The sequence below is a fragment of the Ciconia boyciana genome, chromosome 16, assembly GCF_034638445.1.
Source record: "Ciconia boyciana chromosome 16, ASM3463844v1, whole genome shotgun sequence".
In the NCBI taxonomy this organism is placed as follows: Eukaryota; Metazoa; Chordata; class Aves; order Ciconiiformes; family Ciconiidae; genus Ciconia; species Ciconia boyciana.
Window position 1 is genome coordinate 11,929,615 of NC_132949.1, and position 14,357 is coordinate 11,943,971.

Here is a 14,357-nt window from a genome sequence, read left to right on the forward strand (position 1 = left end):
GCCAACTATTCTCTGCCTGGTGAATTCACACCCCTTCCATATTCTCCCTTGTAGGTCTTGTTTTCAGCGGTGTGGGCAGAGACGTAGCCAGGGCCTGAATCTTGTGCCAATAAGTCAAACCTTTCTCTCTTGCCTGAGCCCGGCCCGCACGTAGGTCGGTAGGGAAGGAGCTTATCTCCCCTGCCTGCCATACTGCTTGTGGGGACAGAAGACGACGGCTTCTGGTAGGGTTAAGCTGCTATTTACAGCACTGGGTTTCTCTAAAATGGTTGCAGACTTCTGGAACAGCCTGCTTTGGATTTCAGTAGGTGGCAAAGGCCACTCACTCTTCAGTGTGTCTGAAGTCTGAAAGTCAGCTTTCCCACTGCATTAGAAAAATCAGCACATGTTGTTTGATTAAGTTCTAGCAGTGACACTTTTCTCTGGTTTTGTATTGGTTTTCTGTATCTAATCCATCTCTGATGTGACAGCACACATTTTCAGAAGTCTTTTTCTTTCCAGCAGTCATTCCTTTCATTAACCTTCTTGCACCACTGATCACGTATTTATTGTCCCCATGGCCTGTAACTGTGAAGGTTTTACTAGAATTAATCTTCGTTTATATTTGGTCACCATTCAGTGAGTTTTACATCCTTTGAAAACTGCTGTAAAGCTATTTCTGATTGTGAAGTACAGTGGCCTTAATGCTCTTGGTATTTATCCTAACTGACAACTTGGGCCAGAACACAGGGCAGGACACTACATTACTTTGGTATAGCATTAGTTTACCTTCCGGCGTTGTCGGCCTTAATTAAGATGCAACTGGAATTTTCCAGGGGAAAGGTTGTGCTGTTTACGTGACTCCACTTGAGCAGGGTCAGTTAAATTTTCTTTAATTGGTTTTCAATAGGCAATTTCAGTGTCTTCTGCCCTCTTTTCTCCTTGGAAAGAGATCTGTGCAGGTTATTGTAACAGAGACTTTAATGGAGTAGAAATCCCCACGGTTTCACACTATTTGAAAGCGAGAAGTGAAAAAAGCAAATAGAAACATTGACTTTCTGGAAATCACAATATCAAAATTTTGTGAGTCTTTAAACATTTGTGGAGGCAAAGGAATCAAGAATATTCCTCTTCCTGCCTGACCAGGTAGTCAGTATGTGGAAGTATGTGTCGATCACCAGTGAATAAAAAAACTGTGTGTACTTTAACATGCCTTTCTTGGTTTCTCTTTGAATTTTTCAAAAATATAGAAAACTTTTGATAGCTGTGGGACACAAAACACCTTAAATAATAGCTACCCTAGATAACTTTTAGGAGAGTCCATATTATTATTTTTTTTTTAACGTGGGTTACCATTTTTTCTGCTTAAATACTCTTCTGTCAGATGTAGGGCATTTAGGTCTTATTCCAAACAGGCATTTTGCCTAATGCCAAATAGGCATCGAGTGCCTAACTTTAATCAATAAGCCATTAGGTGCTTAAATGCTTTTGTGAGTCTGGCTGCTGTTTATGGAGGAGCAAATGCTCTTTGGAAAATAAGATTAAAAATAGTTGTTTAGATGCCTTTAAAACTCCTTCCTGCTTTCCTTCCTCCCTGCCAGTTACTTTTGCAAGCCCTCGCGACTGCAGCTACGGTGTTCTGACGTCGGATGCGATTAGCCTTGTGTCTAGGAGATCAATGGAAAGGGTGGAAGAAGAGGTGACTTGTCCATCCAGAAACACACGCTTGAGAATGTCTGAGGCTTGATTCATAAGATCAAATCTAGGGGCTGGGACAGGATTTTCCAGGATTAATGTGTCTTTGGCCATGTAGTCACCAGCCAACATGGTTGTAATTGTCTCAACGCCCTCCTCATCCTCTAAACCATGTCTCTGTACTCGAGCCATCTCCTGTTGTACCACTTGTAACCTACAGAGTGCTTCCAGGTGACAGCGTGTGCAGACGCGAGTGCGTCCTCGTGCAAGCAGCAGGTACAGCGCCTGTTAAAACCCGAGGGTTGTTGTGCCCACCCCAAATTTAAGGAAGATTCCAGTAAGATAGTGAAGTCTCCTCGGTTTGGTCTGTGTTCAAGGGACAGTTTGCATCTCTCTCCCTTCAGAGCAGACCTTCAGAGGTTCCTTAAGGACCTCGCTGAAGTCAGGACTATGGTTATGAGAAAACTGCATATACTTGCATTTATAAGGAATAGCAAAGAATGGATATTTAAACACAACAGAGAAAAGCAAGTCAAACCCTGTAATTTTAGGCATTGTGCTTCAGGTTTTGCCTGCATGCCTGTTATTAAAGCTTATTGCTCATTAGCCTCAGGAAAAAAATGTCAGTAGGAGGGCAGCTTTCAAGGCTGAGCTCCATGCTTTGTTTTGCCTCCTAAGTTTGCTCAAAACTACCAGAAGTTTCCTGCCCAAGGTGGTTGTGTTATTCTGGTGTGGGCGTGCTGGGTCTGTAGTGAGAACAAATGCCAAGCTGAGACCTGCTTGGAGGCTCATGTTCCTGTTGCTTGTGGTCAGGCAGACTTCAGCCACCGTGCAGAGGGCAGAGATTCAGGTGTGAACTTAGTGCTGCCTCTTGCCCCGAAAGTAGCCCTCTGAATGGCACTGAGGGGGGAGTCCATTGCCTTGGGCGCAGAGATGCGAGTTGCAGGTGATGATGGAGTTGTTGATCATTTTGTGAACAGGACAAATAGTCTCACAGGAGTAGATTTGTCCCTTCACCTTTTCTCTGGATGTAATTACACAAGATGCAGCTTCTTTCTAGAAATAATTCTCCTTTCTTATAATTCTCTCATTCCCAAGGAGTGCAAGTGGGCTGCAGAGGTGAGACTGTTTCGATGAGGACTATATAAGCTGTTTTATAATAGGTTTAGTATTGTGCTATGTCCAATCTTGCACAGAAAGTAAGCGATGGTGTAGAAAGAAGATGATAATATTTAATAGCAAGATTAATCTCTGATGGAAATGTTTATTGCGGTGTATATTTTGAGGGTTTGCGTAGGAAAGTGAGACTGCTATGAAATAAAATGTGAGTGTAAATGTTGTTATAAAGGTAACCTTCCCTGGGGATGCTTACCCTGGTGTAGGGGTATCTCCTCTGTGTAGTTTCTTGCCACAACTCCACCACCCAGACACTCAGCATTTTGAGCGGACATGTTATTCCAAGATAAGTGTGCCTGTACAACTGTGCAAACACACTTCCACCTTGTTGCTTGCTTTGTGCTGCTCCTCCGTGGGCACCTGCTGTCCTGTATGAGCATGAGGTGGTTGGGAGACGCTTGTTCTGCGGTGCGAAGCTGCCGTGCCTATGTTGTGGGCAGGAATTAGTGATCCTGGAGGTGCCACAAAGTAGCTGTGTTCTGCAAATTGGCTGTCCAGCATCCCATGTGGCAGCTGGCTTGTGCAGCTTCCAGTCATTGAAGCCAGCGGGACCAGTTAACTGAACCACAGGTAAGTGGTGTCAAGAGCAACATGGCGTTTCCTTGAATGTGAGATATGCCGCTCTTGGTTCTTGCGCTGGTGGAGCCGGGGAAGTCCTCTGCCAGCTGCAAGGAATGCTGCCCCTTCTGTAGGCTTCCCGTTGGGAGCGGTTCTTGTGGGGAAGTCTCCACCTGGGAAGGTACCTGGAGGGAATTTGGAAGTGCTTGTGCTCATGTGGCTTCTCCTGTTTTTTTTGGAGGGGGAGAGAGCTTTTGTTTTGTATGTTAAATTTATACTTGTTTTATTTACTAGCTTGGAGCTTCCTAAAATACGCAACCTGCCAGTGTGAGCAATTAAATTGTAAGTGAGAGAATACCCCCGCTTCTTCGCCATTGCCTTGGAGATTGACCTGTGAAGCCAAGCTGAGGTGCTGTGGGCACTTCAAAGAGCCCCACTGTACAACTGTATCGTTAAGGGAATGTTCAAGTGATCATCCAACCAATTGTCATGTGACCCAGGTTTTGTTTAAAATTCAGTCTTGCTGATCAGTCTTCTAAAGCTGTAAGCCTTGATGTGTGGCCTTGGTCTAAAGTAAGTGCTGGTTGACTAATCTAAGTTACTTGGGAAGTTTTATAAGAATTATCACTGAAACAATGCCTTCTGGAAGATAAGCCCTCCCTTGTTAAGCAGTGACATAGCTCCCTGATTTTAAACCCCATCATCTTTTATACTTGGGCACATTGCTAAGCCTCGTAATTAGTTAAATCTGCTCCTATAATCAAAAGCTATCTGCACACTCCACTGCTCTGTGACGGTTTCAAAGATTTAAGTGATTAACTTGGCGGAGGCAGTGGGTGGCTAATTGGATAAGCTTTAATCTTCACACCACCAAAGCGAAACATGGTAAGATCAGAGGAAGTAGGAAGTTATGCTGTGTTGTGTGGGAAGGTAGTTACCAAACATGTCAAAAAGATTATTGTAACGAGCAGACCAGTTGTCATGACCCAACCTACAAGAATAGGGCAGATTATTAGGGGGGAATGAGAGAGCGAGCGGTGCAAATGATTTCAAATTTGCTTGCCTTAGCTTTTTTTTTTTAACAGGCAGAAATAGTTGTGCTCTTCTTAGCAACCAAAGAGCTTTATGTTCCGTTTGCTTTATTTAAGTAATTTTGTCAGATGTTGTTAACCCTAGATTTTGTGTGCTCGCTAATTGAACCACTGAACTGGGTGAACTGTAATGATCTTTGCATCTTCAGAAGTGTAATGCTTCCATTGTGTTTAGGTTTGGGAACCTGGTAGTAGTAGTTGTGAGGCTAGAAAATATGAGAGTGTTTAATCCCCCAAAGCAATGAAGAAAACTAGCTAATGTGTAGAACTGTATTTCAGGTGTGTGTATCTTTGTCTAATCAAGCCTGATTCCCTACCTCGATAAATACATGCAAGTTTTAATGGAGGTGCAAAGGACTGGAATACAGAAGAATCCCAGCTCCTCTTTCAGGTGTTGCCTGCGATGGCCAGCTGGTCGTTGGCACTGTGGGGCAGCCTGGGTTCTGCTCTGGAGTGGTGTTCCAGCATCATCAGTATGGTTAAGTGAGATGTTGTAATTTACAATAAGTGCTTTTTAGTCCTGTAGCAAAAAAATTCTTTTTTTTTGATTATGACAAATCCATTACCTTGAGATGAAGTTGAATGAATATGTTAAAATTTTAAGTGAGAAGAAGTTAAGCATTCTCGCATTTAACTGTCTGTGAATGTGATATGAAGTGTGTAGTGTGCTGCACACAGACGAGGACGTATGTGCCTGTAATTTATGGATGGCCCAAAACTCACGTGGTGGAGACTAATTATTTTTCAGCAGTGTTGATTCATCTCATGGCCAGGAGATGTCTCTAGTTCACCATAATTCCTCAAGGAACTCCTGGACACAAGTTCTGGATTTTGCTTGAATACCCTTGCTGTAAGACTTCAGTCATCCCTCCGTGGAGCTGAACCCCGTATTGGCAGGGTGCATTAACTCCTCCTAGCTCCACTGATACTTGTGCAGAGTCAACTTCTTTTGATACAGGGTTTTGACCACAAAATGATTTTGAGCATATGTGTGTACCATACAGCATTCTCACAGAGCAGGGACCTGGACTGAATTTAAAAAAAAAACAACAAACAAACCCAAACAACAACAACAAAAACCCAAAAAACCAAAAAGCAAACCAATTAAAAAAAATGTAGGTCTTATTGTAATTAAAAAATTTTGAGAATTTGAGACATCCTAAAAATGCTCTCTGTTCTTGTTTTGCTTGTGGAAGTGCTTTGGGAAAGAACAGGGCAAAGGTAAAATGACAATAAAATACGGAGTTTTAAAAAAGCAAAGCAGAAAGCAGAAACTCTTACTTCTGTACTGCTCCTGAGGAGCCAATCTTATGATGACTCTTACCCCAAATCTGAGTTGCAGTTTTGGGTTCAAGTGGCTCACAGTCTGTCGTATAATGTTTTTCTTGTAGGAGAAACCAATGAAAAGCTGAAAGGCGGAAACCAGAAATCTGGTATTGAGAAAAATATTTAAGTGGCATTTCATTTTACTACTTGAATTTATGTGCCCTGGACATGAAAAACTTGTTTTCCGTTGTAACCAGGGAAGTGTCTATAATGCGAACAACCTCAAGTCATAATTCTTTTGAAAGAAAACCCATAACTTGATTACTCTTTCATTTAAGAGTGTGTGTGCCTGGCGGCTTGTTCATGTTGATGCCAGACTAGGAAATGCAGGAGAGTAACTGTGTAACTTCCATCTACAGTTTTTGAAATGCAGAAATGTTCCCTTTTAGGTTTGGTCAGGATTGCAGAAAATTAGTAGTCTCATCTGATTTGCATCTGTATGAATGCGTTGATCCTTTTACTGTTGGAAGCTTTCAGAGCGTACCTCAGTGTTTGCATAAGGTTGCGTTTTGATCACATAGCAAATACATGAATAGTATGTGTATTCCCAGTAACCTTGTTCTTTTCGTAGCAATCTTTAAATGCTGTGTGTTCTACGTGCAAACAATATTTAATGTGAATATATTATACAATGTATGGTATATATTTCACCATGTAGCTTAACTGTTCACTGCAAAATGAATTATCTCCCTGCTTTACCACTTCTAGGCAGCGTTGTGGAGCCTGCAGGATGTATTTGTTATTGGAGATAGTCAGATTCTTTTTGGCTGATTTCTTCTATGATTGCAGAGAATCACATGGAGTGCAACAAATACATACACTTCTGTCTGTGTCAGCCAGTCTCGCAAGCACGAATTATACAATGAGTGGGTTTTGTGTTGAAAATTATTTACTGAAGTTATTTTCAGATCTAGCCTAATGACGGGAGGGGTCAAACGAGGTGTAACCAACCCGTGGCTCTTGGAAGAATCTGAGGAAACCAGAGGGCTTGGCTTTGACGATCTCAGGCAGCAGCAGCGAAGGATCATAGAAGGTACAAGAGTCTTTGTGTTTTTTGTAAGCATCGCTAGGACTCTGAGAGGAGCCCTTACTAGAAAGTCAATACAATAACCTGTGCTGAAGTTTTATTATCTGGAGATGTCAAACATAGCAGTTCCAGGTGGTTGTTTTATGTATTTGCAAGAGCAGTATTGTGCTTGCAATATTCTTAACTGGAAGCATCTCCTTAAATCAAATTTTCAAAGACCTTACAGGGCATCCCTGATTTTGACCATATTTATGGTTTTGGTTTGCAGTGGAGATCTCATTAATTGCACTGAGTGTAGCCGTATTACTGCTGTGCTTCAGGCTGGGCTGCATTAGATGTATTGTTGAATTGGAACGAGGCAAGAATTAACTAATCTAAAAAGGGTCTTTAGATTTTGGCCCTCAGCATCCATAAGGAATCTCTAACTTTGGAAGTGTTGGAGAACCTCAGCCTGAGGACATCAGGTGGTTAACGAGGTAACATTAACTGTGCAACATTGCTGCTTTGCAGTTTGTCAGATCACTGACAGTCCAGCCTCCAGCATCTCTTCTTGTTCTACTTCTTGATGACTTTGGGCAAGGAGAGCTGCACGTTTTGGTGAAGGTGCTTGCTAAGGACTGTGTGGTACTTGCAAACTGGAATAGCAGAGGTGGTATGGATCTTAGTGAAGGAGTGTCCGCAGAGCTGAGGGGACCATGTCAAACTTTAGCTGCCCCTACTGTCTCTCCTCTGTCTTGGGCTCTCTTCCATGCACTCTGTATCCTCTTGCAGCTTTAAAAATCTATTTGAATTCTTTGGTGTTTGCATCACCTGTTTGTCTTTTATTCATGTTAAAAGTTTCTTGGAAAATGTAAAAAGCCTAATCAGGGATCTCTATGTGTGTGCCAGAAAATCTCCTGCATTTATGATTGAGTAACAGTTGAATGTTGAATTCTTGGATTTTTTTTTTTGGGACCCTCAGCTAAATGTCCCAGCCAGAGCAGACAAATTAATTGCCCATCATTCACATTATTTTAAGAGTGCTGTTTCCATAAGGATTCATTTTCATGTTGTGTTGATGTATTTTTCTTAATACATTTTAACTCTTTAAGCACAGAGTAGATCTTTTTCTTCAATTCTACATCTTCTATGGTACATAGCCTGGCATATCAGCATTTTTTTTTCATGTAATTTTATATATTCTTCTGGTGCAGAGCAAGATGCTGGACTGGATGCTCTTTCTTCAATTATATCCCGGCAAAAGCAAATGGGGCAGGAAATTGGGAATGAGCTGGATGAACAGAATGGTAAGAACAAGATTCACAGAGACTCATTTTGCCTCATTTTTTGTAAGATTGTGATTATTTTTTTTCACTCCTCATACAACTGCACTGCTTTTTGCCCACAAAGTAACAAGACAATACTGTAAAGGTTTATGTATGAACAACCACTACAGATTCTGTCCGTTCATGACCTGGTTGTTTTATTGTGTTTCACTACATTCCCTGTTGTGCGTGTACAATGTATAATACTTGGTATACTTTTATCAAGCCTGCCTTTTGAAAGAAAAGATGGGTGATTATTTGTACATAGTACAAAATTAATTTTGTACTCGATCTTTTGCATTTTTCAGTTTTATGACAGTTTTTATGGTAAGCTTTATGTGTTCCTGGGTTTCACTTGAGCATTCTTATTCTGTGTCTGTCTTATTAACTAAACAGGAAAAGTCTTGAGCCAGCGATTCAAGGAGAAGCATTGTATTGTTTGCTACAAATGATTTGGATTTTGAAGGTTTCATGGCATTGAATGTAGGATCAAATTAAGTGCAATATTGAACTAGAAGAGTACCTATTTTCTTTAAAATGAGCCAGTATCCAAATGGTGGAATGGCTCTCCTGTTAAATATGCTTTGTTACTCACTTAATTGTTCGCATGACACAAACTGTCCCTAGGAGAGCAGATCCTCCAGTCTTTCTGACTTTTTCATTTCTTACAATATGGTAATAGTTCAATTAGAGCCATGGAACCCTGCCAGCTTTCTCCCTTGCACAAAGACTTGAGCCATATGGTTTATCCTTGGGTTGTGTTGTACTTAACCACTGAGAAGGTAAATGTCCTTTTACTTGCTAATAAATGATACGCTTAAATCGGCTTCTTCCTGGACCTATGTTTTTCTCCCCTTGTATTTCTCTGCATGTCTGCTCAGAGTGAGGGGGTTCCCGTATTAACAATCACGTAACATGAAGTACTACTTGGGAGCTCCGTTCCAACTGAGAGTGAAGTAAGGGGACGGCTTTCTCATGTTTGCCTTGCATACATGGCTAAATCCAGGAGGGATATGAAATGTCTAGAATATGTCTTTGTTTATTAATCTTAAGATTGTTAAGAAATGGTTTGTGCAGCTGGGAGAAACTATGCTTAGTGGTCTTGTAATATTTTGATCCTCTGCCTGATGTGAGTAAAGACATTTTCAATTAGAAATCTCAGTTTCTGAAGTTTCTTCTATTAACCATTGTTTAAAAAGTCATATTAATTGCTTTTTTTCTCTAAATAGAAAACAGGTGGGAAGCATGAGCATGCTTACTAATTCTCTGTGAAACCTTGGTTTCTCATCAGGAAAATATATGATCTGTGTCCCATTTCCCTCTGTTGGGGGTAGGGGAAGGTTCCCCAAATACTTATGTTTTGGGGACCCTGAAGTTAATGTGTATTGTACCATCGCATTTCTGCATGACCATGCCAGATTTTTTCTAGCAGTGAAGCCTTGAAACATCTGTGAAATTGGGAATCCATTTAACCCTCCTTTTTGCAAATAATGCCAGTTTTGTTTGTCTTAGATAGTTACAAAGCCTAGAGCAAAATTCTTAATGTTTTCATGTGAGCTCTTTTTTGAGCTACAGGCAACTCTTTCTCAAAAGATGGAAACTTTCCCGAGTGCTCAGAGTAAAAAGTGGTGAGGATTGCTTGTTGCTGACTGCAGGCCAGATTCTGGGGGAAGAGAAAATGCCCAGTTGCCTCTGCTTCTCACTGTCTTAGAATCACGAGAATAAAATCTGCCAGCCATGTAGAGTGCGTCTTTTGTAGATCTTTAAGCAGTCTGAGAAAGGTGGGAAATAGTCTCACTCTTGCAGACGGGGGACCAGATCACTCAGCACTTGTCTTCATCACTGCCGAGCAAGTGGAACTCCCATGTTTTCTCTGACTTTATGCAATCCCTCTTATTTTTTTTTGCGGATACAGGGGGTTATGGGTGGGCATTTCGTTGCCACTGGCACACTGGAAAAGCTGAAATCCCTAGCAGTATTTTCCAGGGGCTACTTTCCCTTTACGCATCTTATTTTATGCTCTGTGCTTAACTATCTACAGACTTCTCAGGCACTCTGCCAATCTTGTGTCACTGTTACACGGTCAGGTTGATGAGGATAACTGCCCTGTAATTTCCCCTTACTTGGAATCTCTTTCCTTCCCAGTGCCAAGTGATAATGGCATTGTCTCTATTGTGGGGAGGCAGGGGAAATTCATCTTCATTACGTGCTGCATCAGTATTTCTTTTTATTTGAGTCAAATTTTCCATCAAATTGCCTGTTTCTGCGGGAAGCTTGACTTCCACTTCCCTGACTTGCTTTGGACGTTCCCACCTTCTGCAACTAATTAGGTGCCTTTAGCTTGTTCTGGCGTTATGAAAAAATATGGCTTAATTCAGAAGTAGCTGATAGTGTCTGATAGTTAATGAAACAGACTTTAGGGAGCTGGGTAACTGTACTTATTTTCCAGACAACTTGTTGTTCAGGCCTGCTTTTTTCCTTCCCCAGCAGCTCAGGCTCTCTGTTCAGTTGAGATATTTGCACTTCCCAGCTCTTTGAGGTGGCCCGAGGCATTTTTCCCTTGAGTGCCAGTTGGTGTAGCTGTGCATTTGCAGATGCACAAGTATTGGAGGCATCCCAATTAATTATGCAAAGTTTACTTCTTGAGTAGAGTTGGTACGTGTAAATTCTTTTGTGTTTGTTAAATGACTGAAAAATGATTAAACTTTGCTTTTAGAAGGGTAGTTACTTGGCGGTATCTATTTTTACTTCACTGGTGGGCTGACAGGCAGTGCCGAGGAGTAATGTTCAAGGTTTGTAAGAGGGTATCCTGCAAACGAGCCCGGCTGCGGTGGTTGCTGTGCTCTCCAGAAGAGCTGGCCCTTCTCCTCGGGCAGGCTGGGTGACGCCAGCCTCGCTTAGCTCCGCGTCCCTGCAATGCCCGTCTTCCAGCTGATCTCTCCGAGCTTCTTCTGTAATCAGCAGACACCAGCAGGGATTGCTCAGGTGTGATCCCTCCAGCCTGCCTGACATGTCCACCATGGGGCAGGGCACAGCATGTCCTGGAAAAGCCCATTTTTTCCCCACTAATCATAAAGTGAGCCTGGGCTCGGATGGAGGTGGCTGCTGGGCAGACATCTGCCCTGAGCAGATGAGTCCCATCCTTTGATTTGGTTGTGATGCGTCCAAGTTTTAATTGGAGTCTCATGTCCTTCTTTACTTAGATTTTCAGTATAGCTCTGTCCTTGAGATTTTATGGCTCTGCTCAAAGCCAAGGGTCCTTTTCAAACCTTCTGAGCGTAGTATTTTGCACTGAAGAGCAAAGTAGAAGCAGGGTACCAGGAGACATTGTTTTTTTCCAGCCTCAGGAGTCTTCTAGCAGTGGGAGAGATGGGGGATTAGCAAAAGAATTTTCCCATCATTAATTCCAAATTTGGCCCCAGAAAACTTTCTGTAATCCTTTCATCTGTTACATGAAATAAAAAAAAAAGAGAAAAAGAAAATAGTGTAAATGGCCTCTGGCCCTGTTGATGAGGCAATCTAATCTAGTGCAATAATTTTGGAAGAATGCTTTCAGAAATTCTGAATGCTGTTTGTTTTACCCTTATAGAGTTGTTGTTTTCTCATTGTGGCATGCTTGCATGAGAATATAGTACTCTGTGACGGACGGTAAATATTGGTAGCTTGCAAAATCTGTAGTGTTTGGCATTTTTACCATGTTGTTCTCCATTTGGTATACACCATCAAGGATGGATTCTTTTGCTTCCGGCTCCTTTAAAATTTATGTCGGAGCATAAATATGTTCATAAATAGATAAGCTTCAAAACCAGACCACTGTTTATGTCCTTTTACTGGTCAAGAGAATGCTGTATACAGCAGAGTGAATATCCAGGATGTTCTTAACCAAAATGGCTCATTTTAAGTAAACGATCTGTCATAATGATGCTTTAATTACATGCTTATGTAATGTTTGTAATTTCTTGTTAAAATCAAATTTCTAAAACCAACCAAAAATTGAGGCATTATGTATTTTATTTCACTAGCTTTGCAAATAAAGGTTGCTGTGTCACCTCTCGTCATAGTGGGTGGCACACAAGCCTCCGAGGTGAACTCAGCTCAGCGTTTAATTTGGTGCCAGTTCCATGGTCAAAGCCTGTGACTTGCTTGGTATATGATTTTTGTTAACCTGACATGCTCCCATCAAAATGCGATTTAGAGACTCCACTTGAGGCTGGAGCCCTGTTCTAGCTGTTGCTCTATACATTAATGGAGAAGTATTCTTGTAAAATCAGAGGAAGTGAGTGAAAGTATTCTTGATGATGCAGAGAGTTGTTGAGAATAACATCAGAAATTATAGTACAGCAGGGATATGATTCATCTCTCCTAGGGCAATGTTCAACCACAAGCCCATCTCTTCTGGTGCAGACAGCCCAGTAGGTATACGTACAGTAAAAATATGTACAATCTTCTCTGAAAGATTGTTTTACATGGCTATTGCATAATCAAAAAGGAACCCTGAAGTCATTTCAAATTTCTGTTTATTAAGAACACTTTTGCTATAATACAAACTAATTAGTGTTGTGCTTGGAATATGTTTGAGTTACGAGACTAAAACCAATGGGGCTGTGGATCTGTTACCTCATTGTTAGGATTAGTTTGTAAATAAGAATGATTAAATTTTAAATTTTAAAAAATGTTAATCATCTTGTCTAAACAATATATGTTTTCATCATATAGTTACAATCCTGCATGCTTTGACCCCCTTCTGAGATGGCTCAAGTCCTCTGGTTGCTGGGGTTTGAAGGTGTTCAGCATTCCTTGAGAAATGCTGAGCACCAGCAGGTTCGAGTTTTTTAAAAACCTCTACAGAGCAGCATATGTTTTTAATATTCAGATGTAAAATAACCATCCATAGCCTGACTGACTTCATACTATACAGACAGATTTTTATTTTGCTTCCTGAGCTTATTGTATGGAATAGAAATGACTTCAGTTTTATTGGGAAAATTATCTGTCTTTATTGCGTGCTGTTTACTTGGAGTTGACCCTTCTTAGGGGAAAAACTAACACCCGTGTTAAAGCATTGCTTTTTGTCATGAGTGATCTAAATAGAGGAATACTTAGTCTCAATATGAACACTCAGAAGTTGGGGAATGCCAAAAATGATGTTAGATGGCACTTCTTGCCTGTATTTCTAGGCTTAAAACAATTGCACACGGTTTTCTGCAGGTTCTGCCTCATTTTGTGCATAGGGTTCGATCTCCTCTGGGGTTGAATTGAGTATATGTGGTGACAAAACCTGTTTCTAAGATCTCTGCCTCATTTCTTTCAGGTGTGGGAAAATGTTTAGTGAGTAAGGCAAGGGTTGTAAGAGGTTTTTGTGGTGGCAGCAACAGATAAATATTACCTTAGAGCATAAAACTATCTCTGCTCTTGCCCGGGAGCTCCGTGTGATGGTGGTTAACACATCTTAACCAAGCTTTTTCAGAAGTGAATCCTTTCTGTGTGTCTGACTTGGCACCATAGGGTCTGGTTTGCAGAGGATTTGAGCATTGACACTTAACAAAAACTGGTGCGGGCTGTGCTCTGGGTGTAACGAATCATGGGATGGTTTGGGTTGGAAGGGACCTTTAAAGATCATGTAGTCCATCCCCTGTGAAGTACTGGGGAATATGGAGTACTGTTTGGAAGGATAGATAAGGCTTGGTTTATATGTGGCTTTTTAAAAAGAGGTTCAAACCCTCTTTTACTGAACATCCAAAACCTTAACTACTACTTTTCTTATTTTTCCTTCTGACTTGGGGAGGATAGTGTTTCATCTCCCAAGGAAGCTGTCAAAATCAAAATACACTCGTACTTACTGTCAGGAGGGCCATCGTTGGAAGGTCCGGGAGGAAGCTTTTAACTCTTCAGAGCAGAGCTGGAGTTGTATGTGGTCCATAAGGAATGCAGCCTTGTGCTGGATGATGAGGATAAAACAAAATATTTGGTATCTGTCAAGGAAGTAAGCCCTGCCTGTGCTGCCTGCTGAAGGAGCTGTGTAATGAAAACCAAGGTTACACGGAGTTTGCATTGGATTGAAAAAATGTATCTACACAAAATAGTATTATTTATAGCATTTTGTAACCTTTAAGTACATGACTTTGCTGCTTCAGTGTTTCCAGTGTTTATTTATCTGAAAAATTTCCTGGTGTTCTTAAAAAGAAAACTGAAAAAACCAGG

General features: G+C 41.2%; 1 protein-coding gene across 8 annotated transcripts in view; it reads left to right on the forward strand.

The window, feature by feature from the left end:
- Positions 1-14,357, forward strand: part of STX8 (syntaxin 8) — a 106,477-nt gene that overhangs the window by 9,686 nt on the left and 82,434 nt on the right. For 7 of the 8 annotated variants that reach the window (XM_072881155.1, XM_072881154.1, XM_072881156.1 and 4 more), the window contains exons 5-6: positions 6,734-6,858; positions 8,046-8,138. In XM_072881155.1, the coding sequence (XP_072737256.1) occupies positions 6,734-6,858; positions 8,046-8,138 (218 nt within the window). Of the gene's footprint in view, positions 1-6,733; positions 6,859-8,045; positions 8,139-8,552; positions 8,995-14,357 lie in introns of those variants that run through there. The other variant, XM_072881159.1, reaches the window with a different exon arrangement.